The sequence below is a fragment of the Chlorocebus sabaeus genome, chromosome 22 (genome assembly GCF_047675955.1).
Source record: "Chlorocebus sabaeus isolate Y175 chromosome 22, mChlSab1.0.hap1, whole genome shotgun sequence".
Classification (NCBI taxonomy): domain Eukaryota; kingdom Metazoa; phylum Chordata; class Mammalia; order Primates; family Cercopithecidae; genus Chlorocebus; species Chlorocebus sabaeus.
Window position 1 is genome coordinate 41,102,508 of NC_132925.1, and position 15,458 is coordinate 41,117,965.

At 39.7% G+C, this 15,458-nt stretch overlaps 1 protein-coding gene across 14 annotated transcripts in view; it reads right to left on the minus strand.

The window, feature by feature from the left end:
* Window positions 1-15,458, minus strand: part of POLQ (DNA polymerase theta) — a 137,399-nt gene that overhangs the window by 78,118 nt on the left and 43,823 nt on the right. For all 14 annotated transcript variants that reach the window (XR_012090537.1, XR_012090538.1, XM_038003385.2 and 11 more), the window contains 5 exons: window positions 13,612-13,805; window positions 11,279-11,403; window positions 8,839-9,082; window positions 3,012-6,106; window positions 826-969 (listed from right to left, as the gene is read on the minus strand). Coding sequence is in view for 12 of the 14 variants with exons in the window: in XM_038003385.2 (XP_037859313.2) it covers window positions 826-969; window positions 3,012-6,106; window positions 8,839-9,082; window positions 11,279-11,403; window positions 13,612-13,805 (3,802 nt within the window). In the remaining 2 variants the exon portion in view is untranslated. The remainder of the gene's footprint in view (window positions 1-825; window positions 970-3,011; window positions 6,107-8,838; window positions 9,083-11,278; window positions 11,404-13,611; window positions 13,806-15,458) is intronic.

Here is a 15,458-nt window from a genome sequence, read left to right on the forward strand (position 1 = left end):
TCCTGTCCAAAACCAACCTATCAGCTGGGGTATCCAACAACCACAGTCAGATCACAGGGTATTTCCAGATTACATCCTTTCCATTCCAAAGACTTCTCCAAAGTTTACATGATTCGACTATTATAGACCTCTAGTTCAACGATCCCTCTAGATGAGTTTCAGACCCATTCAATGGGAGGACAGAAGACTGAAAATAAACTGCCATAGTTTAGTCTTCAAAAGCAAACCCTGAAAATGGCAAGAGAGTTCCTGAGGCTTCACTGCCCCCTCAGAGGAAAAACCCATAGCATTAATAGCCTCACGTGACAGGCAGGGAGAAGTAAGGAAGTGCTTCTTAAAACATTAATTCTAGTTAACATATGCAATAACGTACATGCCAGCTGCTCTCCAAAAAATTACAATTTTTGCCGGGCACAGTGGCTCACGCCAGCACTTTTGGGAGGCCAAGGCAGGGGGATCACCTGAGGTAAGGAGTTCAAGACCAGCCTGACCAACATGGGAAAACCCTGTCTCTACTAAAAATATATAAAATTAGCCGGCGTGGTGGCACATGCTTGTAATAGCAGCTACTTGGGAGGCTAAGGCAGGAGAATCGCTTGAACACAGGAGGTGAAGGTTGTACTGAGCCAAGATCAGGCCATTGCAATCCAGCCTGGGCAACAAGAGTGACACTCTCACAAAAAAAAAAAAAAAAAAGAAAGAAATTTAAACTCTAAAAGTAAATTCTAGGTAAATATCAGGAAATTATTCTCAAAATAAAAGATCACTACCCTAATGGATGTTACACTAATTACATAGTGACTTAGTCAAATACTCATTACTTACCAGAATGCTTTTGTTCCTTCTGCAATGAAAAATAATAGGCATCCCTTCCACCCCAGCATACTGCCAGTCCAACCACCAAGATGTCATCACAACCTTTAATAGGAAATCCATCATCTCTGATAGGAATTTCCTGAGGTGAGCTAGCTAAGTAAAACAAAAGTGAAATAGTTAAAAATCTCTAAAAATAAAGACATTATATAAATTGTTAAAACAATTAAAATAAAAAACCTATCTTTGATAGGCAAAATTTCCAGATCTTAAAATATGCATTTGGACAGTCATTTTAAGTATAAGTAAGATCTTTCCAGGCTTCTCATCAATTAAGATAATTGTCACTATGAAAAAGCAACCAAAGATTTGTTAAATCTATAGTGATTAAGTTCAAAAAAGAGAGGCTGCATTTCAAATTTTATAACTCAAACAAAAATACAGATCATTTGCATACTACAAATATTTTGCAGCAAATTCAGCAATTCTTGGCTAAGAAACTCCAGAAAAATAAACACTATTATTCCCTAGTGAAGTATAATTTTGTATCTAGAGTCAACATTTTTTCCTAAAATAATGTATCTCAAATTTTATAAAGGTCAAGAATCAATCTGTCTTATTGATAATTATATCCCGAGTATTAGGAAAATAACTGGCACATAAGAACTTAGTACATATTTATTAACCTTTTTATCCTTCTAGCCTCTATTATATAGCCTGATACAGAAAATGTGCTCAATTTTGTTTGTTGCATCAAAAATGGAAAGTGCTATTCAACACTAAAAGTACATAAAAGTTGTGGTAAACACATCTGCTCCATGAATTGAAAATCAGACAAATACCCAAACCTTTATGAACAAATTAATTCATAAAATAGCGAGGTTTAAGAAATCTAATCAAACACCTGATTTCCACAGCAGGTTGTCAAGCTGTCTACAACTGGTCCCCACAATCCAGAAGGCAGAGTTCATGCAATAAGACAGGAATATACATAGCCTTACTTGACCAAAAGGTTCAACTCTCTCAAAACCTGGAAGGGCTCCGCAAGGTTTTGGAAGCAACATTTCCGTATACAATTCATGACTATCAATGGAGGTCTAAATTCTACTCAAGATAAATCTTGGAAAATGTAGCTAATGTACACTCTGAAGAACAAAGTTCTTATTAGCAATGTACTTTTGTAATTACATAAGCAAACAAGGATATTACAATTTAATAGAAAATAATTTATGAGGCCAGGCATGGTGGCTCACGCCTGTAATCCCAGCACTTTGGGAGGCTGAGGCAGGTGGATCACGAGGTCAGGGGATTGAGACTATCCTGGCTAACACGGTGAAACCCCGTCTCTACCAAAATACAAAAAAAAAAAATTAGCCGGGTGTGGTGGCGTGCGCCTATAGTCCCAGCTACTCAGGAGGCTGAAAAAGGAGAATTGCTTGAACCCGAGAGGCAGAGGTTGCAGTGAGCTGAGATCACACCACTGCACTCCAGCCTGGCCAACAGCAAGACTCTGTCTAAAAATAATAATAACAATAATTCATGAGGCCAGGTGCAGTGGCTCATGCCTGTAATCCCAGCACTTTGAAAGGCCAACACAGGCGGATCACTTGAGGTCCGGAGTTTGAGACCACCCTGGACAACATGGTGAAACCCCATATCTACTAAAAATACAAAAATTAGCCAGGCACAGTGCACATGCCTGTACTTCTAGCTACTTGGGAGGCTGAGGCAGGAGAATCACTTGAACTCAGAAGATGGAGGGTGCAGTGAGCCAAGATCAAGATCACGCCACTGCACTCCAGCCTGGGCAACTGAGCAAGACTCCATCTCAAAAAAAAAAAAAGAAAGAAAAAGAAAAAAAAGAAAAGAATTCATGAGCACTGATGATTAATAAAAACCATTATGTTACAACATTAATATACCATAAAAGAACTGTCACATTCATATTCAAAATATATATTATTTTTGTAAACTTTTATTCTAATATATATTACATGTTCCTTTTATACTGGAGGGCAACTACTATTAATTATCAATTTAGGTATGCTGAATAAATAAGGCTGTTCTATACATAAATCCACAGCGGAGATACATACTACAATTTGAACAGATTGCATTTAATATCTAACATTGAGAAATCTCTTATCTCAATCTACTAGTTTATAAACATGAAAAAATAAAATTAAAAAAGTTCTTACCTTGCTTAAACCTACCACCAATAGTAGCAGTTTTAGAAGATGTGAAACTTCTAATCTTTTCACAAGCCAGTGAGATGGAAAATCGCTTTTTGCACCGCCACTCCTTAATGAATGTTTGAAAAAGATTTTGGTCACTTGCTACATCAATTATGGCCAAACTTTCTGAACTGCTTGAGGCTGGAGTTAACTGTAATCCATCCTGTGATAACTGAAGTGAAAAGCCTGTGTCACTAATAGGGTTGTTGTCTTTGAACCCATTTCTACTCTCTGAACTTAAATCGTGGTTTTTAATATCTGAAGGTGAGTCAAATAAATAACTTTCACCAGGTTGTAAAACATTATTAGTTTTCCAAAGGTTTACAGGTGTTTCAAGAATCCCTGGAAATGTCAGCTTAGAAGCAGACGTTGGAATGGGTGTAGGAGGAATGAGACTATTATCATCAACTATATCACTTTCTTTACGAGGTAAGAGGGATGAGGTTTCACCATGATTGGCATTGTTTTCTAGCATCTCAATCTTGCTTTTTACTTCACTATTAGAAGAAAATGAAATTCCCTGCACTTGGTTTGTCTCCAAGTTTGAAATAACTTCTTGTTCTTCATTTAACTCTGTATGTTTTCCATTCAAACTAGACAAGTTTATAGTCACTGATTTTAGGTTTTCATTTTCTAGAGGACTGGACACTTTATCTAAAATCCTTTGCAGTCCTGGACTTAGATCAAATGATGCCCCTGACCATATGAATGAATGATTTTGCCTGGTCCCAGTTAATTTTGATTTCTCAGCCCTTTCATCTTGATCTCCTCCATCTTGATCACTTTGGTGGTACTCATCAAGTACTGGATCATTTAGTTCTAATGCTCTAGGATATACTACAGTATGATGCTTCTCTTGGACAGGAAATATATCCACATTGTCCAAAGCTTCAACCATCTGAACAGAATCCATTTCTGAAAATATAATAGATTCATCATTGGAAAAAGTCAACTGCTGGCAGGTATCTTGATTCTCATTTACATTTGATTTTTTAATTAGGTCTTCTTGTTGTAGACACAGAGAATCACTAAAATGGTGTGATGTTACTTCTAAAGAAAGGGGTTCTTTCATTTGCACATCACGTAATTGTTCTTTTACTAGATAGTCATCACTGAAACTATCAAAGAGTAAACTATCACTCATATTCAAACTTGTTTCAGGAACTGGAAGATATTCTCCTTCTATACCAGTGGGAGTTCTCTTTTGAGGAATCAGAGGTATAACTGGTTTCACAGTTTCTTGTGTTTGATAACCTTGAAGAAAACTATTTAATTGAGAATCAGTAACAGAAAGTTCATTCTTTTTAAAACAAAGACCATTTTCCTCCAATAGTATTGGAGAATGGAAAATTGGGCTTTCTGGAGTCAGGATATCAACCCCATGTGAATCAGTGCTTTGTTTCATAGTACCTACAGTCTTAAGATCCAAATGATCTATCTTAGTCGCTCCTAGAGGATGCTGCTTAGCAGGAAAAGGAATGTGACACTCTTTCTGAAAAGAGTTCATCAAGTTCTGTTGGACTACGCTCTTCTGCATTATCCCTGCTGCCAGGTTGGTGTCCTTTGCTCCTAGTTTGGTACTTTCAGTTGCCATCTGTTGCATTATTTTCTCTGACTGAGTATCCAGGTAGAAACTATCTTCAAAATCACAGTCAGAAATATGATTATTTCTAGTTTTGTTTGTTGTGTAAGTACCTGTTTTTTCTTGTAGTCTAGAAATATTTAGAAGATTCTCATGCTGGCCTCCTGATTTGCTAAATGCTCCAGTTGATGGAAGTACTTCACTGGGTATTGCAGTTCTGCTTATATCATCTCCTAATGCCTGAAAATGACTTGGTTTATTTTCCTCCGTATTAAGCTTTATCCTTTCACAATTAATAGTAACATTTGAGTCTCTATTTATGTAACTACTGACTGCTTCACAGGGCATTTGTCTCTCTATTATATTTTTCTGTTTGGTAAAAGTGCTTGTCTGTTCATGAGATTGCTTTTGCGGGTACTGGTTAATTGGATCGGTGTCACAGTGTTTCACATAAACATTCTGGTTTTTTGAATCATTTTGTATCAGCACTTCATTTATTTTTTCTGCCTCAACAGCTACTCCTATGCCCTTTTCATCAACCACACTAGTGGCCTGACAAGTCACATTTTTACTCTGAGATCCTGTGACAATATCTTCCACAAAATTGTCATTAGTTAGTGTTATGTTCCATGAACAACTTTGCTTTATTTGTAATGGGAATGATGTTTTGTTATCTTTTTCCTTACCACTCAAAGATACATTTTTATCAAATGGCCCTGAATTTCTAAATTCCGTATTCTTCTCATCTAAGGTAAATGGGTCTTCACAAAGACTAGGATTAGACAGAGTCTGTCCCTGTAAATGGATTCTACATGCTCCAGAGTCTTTCAGGTGGCTACTGTCCCTAGATTGCTTTAGATGCTTTCTATGTTTCCAAGATCGAAAACTTCTGCTCATCTTTTCTGAATTGAAATTCAAAGGTGCCTTTTTTGTTTTCTCTGAAAAAGTCTTAACAACTTTCTTATTGCTTGTTTTCCCCTCATTCTGAGAGGCTCCTGGCTTCTCTTTATTTATATCCAAAGAGGCCCGTTTTCTTGCTCTGAAAATGGAATGTCTCTGATGTTCTTGATTCCCATCCTGGAAATTACAATTAAAGGAACTTGTATGTTCTCTACTTTTATTTAAGTCTTGCACTATATTTGGTGAATGCTTAATATAAGAATCACTAAATATTGTGTCACTTTTGTTCTTTGATGTTAATTTTTTATAAGAACTCTTAGTTTGGGATATAAATGTGTGTTCCTTTACTTCTGACTCACTGTGAGTCAATGAACATGTACTAGAATGTAACAGGGCACAGGGATTCCATTGCACTCCCATTTCAACTAAGTCCTGCTGCAGAATCATTCTGGCTTCTTCCACTATAAGGGCTGCTGCTTCCCTTTCCGTTAAACCTTTTCTGCCAGCCACCCAGATAGTTCGCATATTCCGACGTTCTTCAACTGCTTCCTCTTCCTCATCCACTGCCTTCCGGGCACTACACAAAGAGATGGGAAAAGACAGAAATGAATTCATTCATTCGTAAGGCAAATATTTATTAAACATTCAATCTGAGCTGTTCTAGGAACTGGAAAAATAGCAATGAAGGAGAGAGAGAAATGTATCTGCTCTCATGGCACATTCTAGCTGGGGAATTCAGAAAATAAAGGTTTAAAATGCATTCTATATTACCTGGTGATAAGAGTTGTATACAAAAATGAGGCACCAGAAACGGGTGGGTGGTTCTGTAGCTTTTAAGCGGCATAATAAAGGAAGCCTTCACTAAGACAGATTCTTTAAGTAGAAGCCTTTAAAAAAGTGAAAGCCATAAAACTTTCATTGAAAAACATCCAGCCAGGCGCGGTAGCTCACGCTTGTAATCCCAGCACTTTGGGAGACTGAGGAAGGCGAATAACTTGAGACAAGGAGTTCGAGACCAGCCTGGCCAACATGGTGAAACCCTGTCTCTACTAAAAATACAAAAAATCAGCCAGGCATGGTAGCGGGTACCGGTAATCCCAGCTGCTTGGGAGGCTGAGGCATGAGAATTGCTCAAACCCAGGAGGCATTACAGTGAAACAAGATCACACCACTGCACTCTAGCCAGGGCAACAGAGCAGGACCCTGTCTCATTTTAAAAAATTTTTAAAAGGCTGTATGCAGTGGCTCATGCCTGTAATCCCAGCACTTTGGGAGGCAAAGGTGGGTGTATCACCTGAGGTCAGGAGTTCAAGACCAGCCTGACCAATACGGTAAAACCCTGTTTCTACTAAAAATACAAAAATTGGCCGGGTGTGGTGGCATGGGCCTGTAGTCTCAGCTACTTGGGAGGCTAAGACAGGAGAACTGCTTGAACCCAGGAGGCAGAGGTTGCAGTGAGCCGAGATCACACCATTGCACTCCAGGGTGACAGAGTCTCACTCTGTCTCAAAAAAAAAAAAAAAAAAAGACAAGACGAGAAAGAAAACAAATCCTCCTATACAATACACAATGTAAACTGTGGACAAAATATATGAAGGGACTAGAAAATGAACAAAAAAGAAAGCAGAAACTGGAGGGGAGTTGAGATTTGCAAGAAAGAAATGGCAGTGGGTGAATTTTCACTTTTTACCTGAAGGCAGGGTCCAGTCAATACCCTGTAGGTTGGCTAAAAACTTAGATAAAAACCTGGAGTTCACTGATTGACAGAAGTCAGAAGAGAGTTAAGAGTAACTACATTAGTTGGAAATTGAAGGCAATATAGAACAGATAACTAGTGAAGAACAACTCCTAATTCTTCATATAAACTCTGCCCAAATCTCTGACTGACCTCTAAACTGTGCAAGTGTGAACAGATTCCAAGTGGTCAGTTAAAATAAACCAAGGGTCCTCAACCCCCGAGCTGCAGACCAGTAACAGTCCATGGCCTGTTAGGAACTGGGCTGCACAGCAGAAAGTGAATTATAGGCAAGGGAGCACTGCTGCCTGAGCTCCGCCTCCTGTCAGATCAGCTGCAGCAAACCCTATTGTGAACTGTGCATGCAAGTAATCTAGGTTGTGTGCTCCTTATGGGAATCTAATTGTTTCATCCTAAAACCAAACCATCTCCATCACCCTCCTACCCCCACCTCCACCCCTGGTCTGTGGAAAAATTGTCTTCCATGAGGAAGAGATATGCAAGAGCAAAGAGGATAGTAAAATACTATACCCCATCCCTTCTCACACAGGTTAAGGTCTCAGAGCTGGAAGTCAGGTTTAAAGTGAATGGGAGGGAAGAAACACTGAACTGGAAATAAGATTGATGCTTCCATCTAGAACAAATTGTTTAATACCTGAAAATAAAACTGGTTGTTAGTACCTCAAAGTAACTAAATACCTATAGAATCTGCCTGAGATTTCATATAAGAGAGAGTTCAAAAAAACAGTGGTAGAAAAAATAATTAAGCTATTCTTTGATTTATATACTGAGTCTAGCACATTCAATAAATTGGTTATGCAGACATACACACACAAAAAAAATCAAGGAATCTTCTCACAAATTGTTTTGAGGGACACTAGCATTCCAAAAAACATTTCAGAGGAATGTATTTTAAAATGCTTTTGTCTAATGAAAGTGTAAGATGAGCCTGAGATATATAATGAAATCACATCAAAATTATCAAAATCCATCAAAGCAGATCAAAATCAAAATTGATCAAAGCAGAAAGCATTGATACCAAACTTTTGCTCAGTTTTTTTGAGACACGATCTTACTCTGTCACCCAGGCTGGAGTTCAGTGGCGCTATCAGGGCTCACTGCAGCCTCAACCTCCCGAGCTCAACCAACTCTCCAGCCTCACACCCCCAAGTAGCTGGGACTACAGGCACATGCCACCACACCCAGTTATTATTTTTTTTTTTTAATTTTAGTAGCAATGAGATCTTGCTATGTTGCCCAGGCTATTCTTGAACTCCTAAACTCAAGCAATCAGCCTCAGCCTCCCAAAGTACTGGGATTACAGGTGTGAGCCACTGTGTCCAGCCCCACTCAGACATTCTAGTAGGAATGTTTTTAAGTCATGTATTATTTTTAAAATATACAAAACAAAAAGTAATCTGCAAGGGGGAAAAAGTAGCCATATTTTCTTCCACTTACACCAAGTATATAATAAGATTATTTAACACAAAAATACTTTAATACATTATCTACTATTTTAAAATTAACTTTTTTTTAAATTTAATAAGCCCATGTAGGTAAAGGTATTCTCTTACCTTTTGAAAGGCACAGCACTTTTCAGAATCACCTCCACCTCCACAATATTTGCTCTAGCAAGGTCCGCCACAGTATGAAAGCCAGAAGCATAGAGAACCCTGGCTCTCTGAGCATTTAGTAAGGATACCCGAACCAGGTCACACAGCTCCCTCTGGATGCCAAATGTAAGACGCTTCTGAAATTGGGAAAGTAGTAGTTCCATGTTGTGCCAGCCCAGACGGTTGGAAAACACTGTAATCATCCCTAGAATATTCATAGAATAATTATTGAATTGATTTTTTTTTACAGACGAATTCGCCATTTCTTTAGATGTATTTATATTTCCTTGTTTTTTCCCTGCAAAACTGTAAGATTTAACAAGGCCCAAGGTGTAACTTAACAAGGGAACAGACATATATTAAGAGCCTTAACTAATTGGACAATAAATGTGCTAAGTTTTATGAGATGACATTAAATGTCATCTTATTTATTCTTCATCCTGAAGTTAACACAAGAAAACTGAGGCAGAGCATATAAACACAAAACAAACAAGAAGCCCTCACCCTAAATCATTTCTCTTTCTCTCTCTTTCTTAAGCAAAAGAGAACTCTTAAAAAGGTGTTTAAGAACTCTTAAAAAGGTGTTTAAAAAGGTGTAAAGGTGCTGGGCGCGGTGGTTCATGCCTGTAATTCCAGCACTCTGGGAGGCTGAGTAGAGCAGATCACCTGAGGTCGGGAGTTTGAGAACAGCCTGACCAACACGGAGAAACCCCATCTCTACTAAAAGTACAAAATTAGCCAGGCATGGTGGTGCATGCCTGTAATCCCAGTTCCTTGGGAGGCTGAGGCAGGAGAATCGCTTGAACTCGGGAGACGGGAGTTGCGGTGAGCCAAGATCGCGCCACTGCACTCCAGCCTAGGCAACAAGAGAGAAACTCCATCTCAAAAAAAAAAAAAAAAATTAGGCATTCTTTCCACCTAGAAGAAAACAAGAGATTGGTTTCAATATTCAAGTGCTGAGAGAACTAGAAAGAGAGAAGTTCCCATGTGCATTTTCTTCAAAGAAAGGTTGCTGAGCACTGTCTTGGAATAAAGAAACCAAAACAAGTGCCATGTCATGAAGACATCTGTGGAATTAAAATTGTTTTACACTTCCCTACAAGAACATAAACCCCTTGAGGCAGTCTTTCATCTTTGATGACAGTGAGTCTAAGAGTGAGTCCCTGCCGGCCGGGCGCAGTGGCTCAGGCCTGTAATCCCAACACTTTGGGAGGCCGAGGCGGGTGGATAACGAGGTCAGGAGATCGAGACCATCCTGGCTAACACGGTGAAATCTCCTCTCTACTAAAAATACAAAAAAAAATTAGCCAGGCGTGGTGGCAGGTGCCTGTAGTCCCAGCTACTCGGGAGGCTGAGGCAGGAGAATGGCGTGAACCCGGGAGGTGGAGTTTGCAGTGAGCCGAGATCGTGCCACTGCACTCCAGCCTGGGAGACAGAGCAAGACTCCATCTCAAAAAAAAAAGTGAGTCCCTCCCTTCTTACCACTATCTCTTCTCATCTTCCCCATAGTACTCCCTCATAAGCACATATCTTCACAATGAAACCTCTTATACATATAACACAACCTCTCGTAGCCCATAGTTTCCTTCTTAAGGGCTTGTAAGGATTCCTTAGTAAAATCAGATTCAGAATTTCTCATTTGCTTAGGGTTTAATACATTAAGGTAGACCTTAGAATAGATCATTTTTGTAACAGACAGGAGTTCAGAAATCCCTCTCCATCTTCCATCCTTCTCCTTAAAAATATGTATTAATCAGTACCTTTTTTTTTTTTTTTTTTTTTGAGACAGAGTCTTGCTCTGTCGCCCAGGCTGGAGTGCAGTGGCGTGATCTCGGCTCACTGCAACCTCCACCTCCTGGGTTCAAGCAATTCTCTGCCTCAGCCTCCTGAGTAGCTGGAATTACAAGCACCCACCACCACATGTGGCTAATTTTTTGTATTTTCAGTAGAGATGGGGTTTCACCATCTTGGTCAGGCTGGTCTTGAACTCCTGACCGCGTGATCCACCCGACTCAGCCTCCCAAATTGCTGGGATTACAGGCGTGAGTCACCGCGCCCGGCAATCAGTACCTTAACGAGAAAGGGGAGACCACAGAGAACTCTGTTTCTGTTTCTTCTTGCAACAGGAAAAAGAGAAGAAAAAGGAAAACAGAAAGGAGGATAGTCAGCAGGTTGCTAAGGAATAGAGGCCAAGACATTCAGCTAGTTACTAATCCTCTGTAACATGATAGTGAGCCCTGAGGAGCCACAGTTTTGAATTTTCCGATGATGACAAGAACTGTACAAAATTACAGCACTTTTAAAGAGGCCTACAATAAAATGGAATTTGAAAAAAAAAGCAATCTTAACTCGACTTCAAATCATCGTCTTAAATAACTATGAAACCCTTTGTTTAACTGACCTGCATAAACAGCAGCTGACTGTTGCAAAGATTGAATCTGTCCACGATTGCATCCATATTTCTGATTAATTTCCCTTAAGGGAACTTCACTGATTAAATCTAATAGCACAAGACTGGTGAAAAACCTGGGAATAAATCATCAAAAGCATGGTAAGAGATCATTCACGTCTACTAGGAGATACAATGTGTGTTGCAAAATGACTAAGAACTGGAAAGGCAACAGAGGACTTATATAATACATTCTGGTAAGATTCTTAATAGAAAATAGGGTTACTGGCCGGGCGCGGTGGCTGAAGCCTGTAATCCCAGCACTTTGGGAGGCCTAGGCAGGTGGATCACGAGGTCAGGAGATCAAGACCATCCTGGCTAACATGGTGAAACCCCATCTCTACTAAAAATACAAAAAATTAGCTGGGCATGGTGGCACATGCCTGTAGTCCCAGCGATTCAGGAGGCTGAGGCAGGAGAATCGCTTGAATCCGGGAGGCGGAAGTTGCAGTGAGCCGAGATTGTGCCACTGCACTCCAGCCTGGGCAACAGAGTGAGACTCCATCTCAAAAAAAAAAAAAAAAAAAAAAAAAAGAAAGAAAGAAAATAGGGTTACTGGACAAAGATTGAGATCAATGCTTGCAAAGCAAGTTTTGACATGTATTAGTACTATAGTAAAGAACTAATGTGTGTATAACAAAAAGTTGCCCATATTCAATATTGCTGCTATCAAGAAATGAGACTTGGTTCAAGAAATGTGATGACACAAAAATTTAAAAGATAACTTGATATACAGTTACATGTAAATCATTACTCCAATAAAATGACAATATAAATATAGCATCCAATTTTGATTTGAAAGGCAACAGTAGCAAAAGTAATCCAAGTATATAAATCCTTATAAAATTTATACTTAACCATATTACAAATAATATACTAAAGACTGCTTTTTAAGAAAAATCATTTCATTATATTTCTCTTTTTTTTTTTTGAGATGGAATCTCACTCTGTTGCCCAGGCTGGAGTGTAGTGGCACAATCTTGGCTCACTGCAACCTCCATCTCCCAGGTTCAAGCAATTCCCCCACCTCAGCCTCCCAAGTAGCTGGGATTACAGGTGCACACCACCACAAACGGCTAATTTTTATATTTTTAGTAGAGACAGGGTTTTACCACATTAGCTAGGCTGGGCTCGAACTCCTGACCTCAAGTAATCTGCCCACTTTGGCCTCCCAAAGTGCTGGGATTACAGGTGTCAGCCACTGCACCCGGCCAATTTCATTATATTTCAAAGAAGCTAACAGCCTGTATCAATTTATCCACCTGAATCTTTTAAATAGCTCTTCTTCCCTATTGGTAGTGAATCACTTCTAAGCGTGATATAAAGCATAACCCCATGCGAAGTCACAGTAAGTTGGTGGTTCTTCTGATCAACACCTTCTTTACAAAAGAGAGGTAATTAAATATTATACTTTAAAATATAAGATCTTTATATATAAGGGCTACTAAACTGTGAACTGCAGAAAGAAACTAAAATACCAATAAATTCATTAAATACAGAAAACTTGCCAGGCGTGGTGGCTCACACCTGTAATCCCAGCACTTTGGGAGGTGGAGGCGGGCAGATCACCTGAGGTCAGGAGTTTAAGACTAGCCTGACAAACATGGAGAAACCCCGTCTCTATTAAAAACACAAAACTAGCCGGGCGCGGTGGTTCAAGCCTGTAATCCCAGCACTTTGCGAGGCCGAGACGGGCGGATCACGAGGTCAAGAGATCGAGACCATCCTGGCTAACACGGTGAAACCCTGTCTCTACTAAAAAAAATACAAAAAACTAGCCGGGCGAGGTGGCGGGCGCCTGTAGTCCCAGCTACTCGGGAGGCTGAGGCAGGAGAATGGCGTGAACCCGGGAGGTGGAGCTTGCAGTGAGGTGAGATCCGGCCACTGAGCTCCAGCCTGGGCCGCGACAGAGCAAGACTCCGTCTCAAAAAAATAAATAAATAAAAATAAATAAAAAACATAAAAACACAAAACTAGCCAGGCATGGTGGCACATGCCCGTAATCCCAGTTCCTCTGCAGACTGAGGCAGGAGAATCGCTTGAACTCGGGAGGCAGAGGTTGCGGTGAGCCGAGATCGTGCCATTCCACTCCAGCCTGGGCAACAAGAGCAAAACTCCATCTCAAAAAAAAAAAAGAAAATGAAAAAAAACAAAAACTGAAAAATCTTATACTCTGCCAAAATTTTTATTTTATTGACAATGAAAGTGACTACAATAAACTGGGCATCTACTACATGCAAGACACTCTGTTAAATACTGGAAAGCCCAGAGACCTTGATGTTTACCTTTTATGGATGGCCATTTGTCGATGCTGTCTCTCAGTTCTGGTTACTACTTTTCCTTTCACACAGCGGGCCAAGAACCCCTCTTCAACTCCCACTAGCTCTGCCACCCTTTTCATTGAAGTTGGCAACTTCTCCCATAAACAGAAAAATCGATACCAATCAATAGTAGTCCAATCCTCGAACATAGGTGTAACCTAAAAGAAAGAAGTATTATTCATTAACTAAAACTATTACATTACAAAAAACCATTATACACAACCTTCATATTAAAGACAAAAGCCAGGCATGATGATATGCACCTGTAGTCCCAGCTACTCAGAAGGCTGAGATGGAAAGATCGCTGGAACCCAAAAGTTTGAGGCCGCAGTGAGCTATGACTGCGCCACTGCACTCTAGCTCAACTGACTGGGTGAGACTCTGTCTCTAAAAAAAATGAAATAAAATAAAATAAATAAAATGGCCGGCTGTGGTGGTTCATGCCTGTAATCCCAACGTTTTAGGAGGCCGAGGCAGGAGGATCGCTTGAGCCCAGGAGTTTGAGGCTGCAGTAAGCTATGACTGTGCTACCGCACTCTAGCCTGGGCAACAGAGCAAGACTCCATTTCAAAAAAAATTACAATAAAATAAAATTACTTAAAATAAAAAGACAAAGGCCTCAGGATTTACAAAAATGTCTAACTGCGATAATACCTCATTTATATGGAAACATCATTTATTCACAATGCACTGCCAGGACAAATGGAAAGAGATCATTAAGCATACAAATTGGATTTTATAGAACCCAAGTCTTTTTTTTTTTTTTTTTTAAGACAAGGTCTTGTTCTATCATCCAGGCTGGGATACAGTTCACTGCAGCTTCAACCTCCTGTGCTCAAGCAATCCTCCCACCTCAGCCTCCCAAGTAACTGGGGCTAGAAGGTGAGTGACACCACATCTGCCTAATTTTCTAATTTTTTTGGTGAAACTGGGTTTTATTCTGTTGCCCAGGTTGGTCTCTGACTCCTGGCCTTCAAGCAATTCTCCTGCCTCAGACTCTCAAAATGCTGGGATTACAGGCGTCAGCCACTGCACCTGGCCAGAACCTAAGTTTTTAATCATAGACACTTCTAATATCAATATTCTAACTGTAGTTAGAATCTTAAGCATTCTGACTAATTTTCAAGAAAGAATCAATAACATAGAGGAGAGAAGGGAAGAATCAATATTCAGAATTGATATATACCCAAAATGTCAAGATTCAACAAAAATTATGAAACATATAAGAAATAGGAAAGTGCATCTCAAACACAGGGGGAAAAGCAGGCAAAAGAAATAAAAAGAAATACCTTTGAGAGGCTCCAGCTACTGAAATAAGACTTCAAAGCAAACATTATAAACATGGTTAAAAAAAAAAAGGGGGGGGATGCTTGAAGTAAAAGGCACGATGCCAATGTCTCATTAAGTAGAGAATACAATAAAGAGAAAATTATTTTTTAAAGAACCAAATGAAAATTCTGGAGTTAAAAGTACAATAACTGGCCAGGCACAGTGGCTCGTGCCTATAAACCCAGCACTTTGGGAGGCTGAAAGGAGAGGACCACTTGAGCTCAGGAGTTCGAGATCAGCATGAGCAAGATGGTGAAACACTGTCTCTACAAAAAAATACAAAAATTAGCCAGGGATGATGGCATATGCCTCTGGTCCCAGCTACTTGGGAGGCTGAGGTGGGAAGACTGCTTGAGCCCAGAAGGTCAAGGCTGCAGTGAGCCATAACTGTGCCACTGTACTCTTGTCTGGGCAACAGAGCAAAAACCTGTCTCAAAAAAAACAAAAAACAAAAAACTGCAATAACTAAAATGGGGTTTACT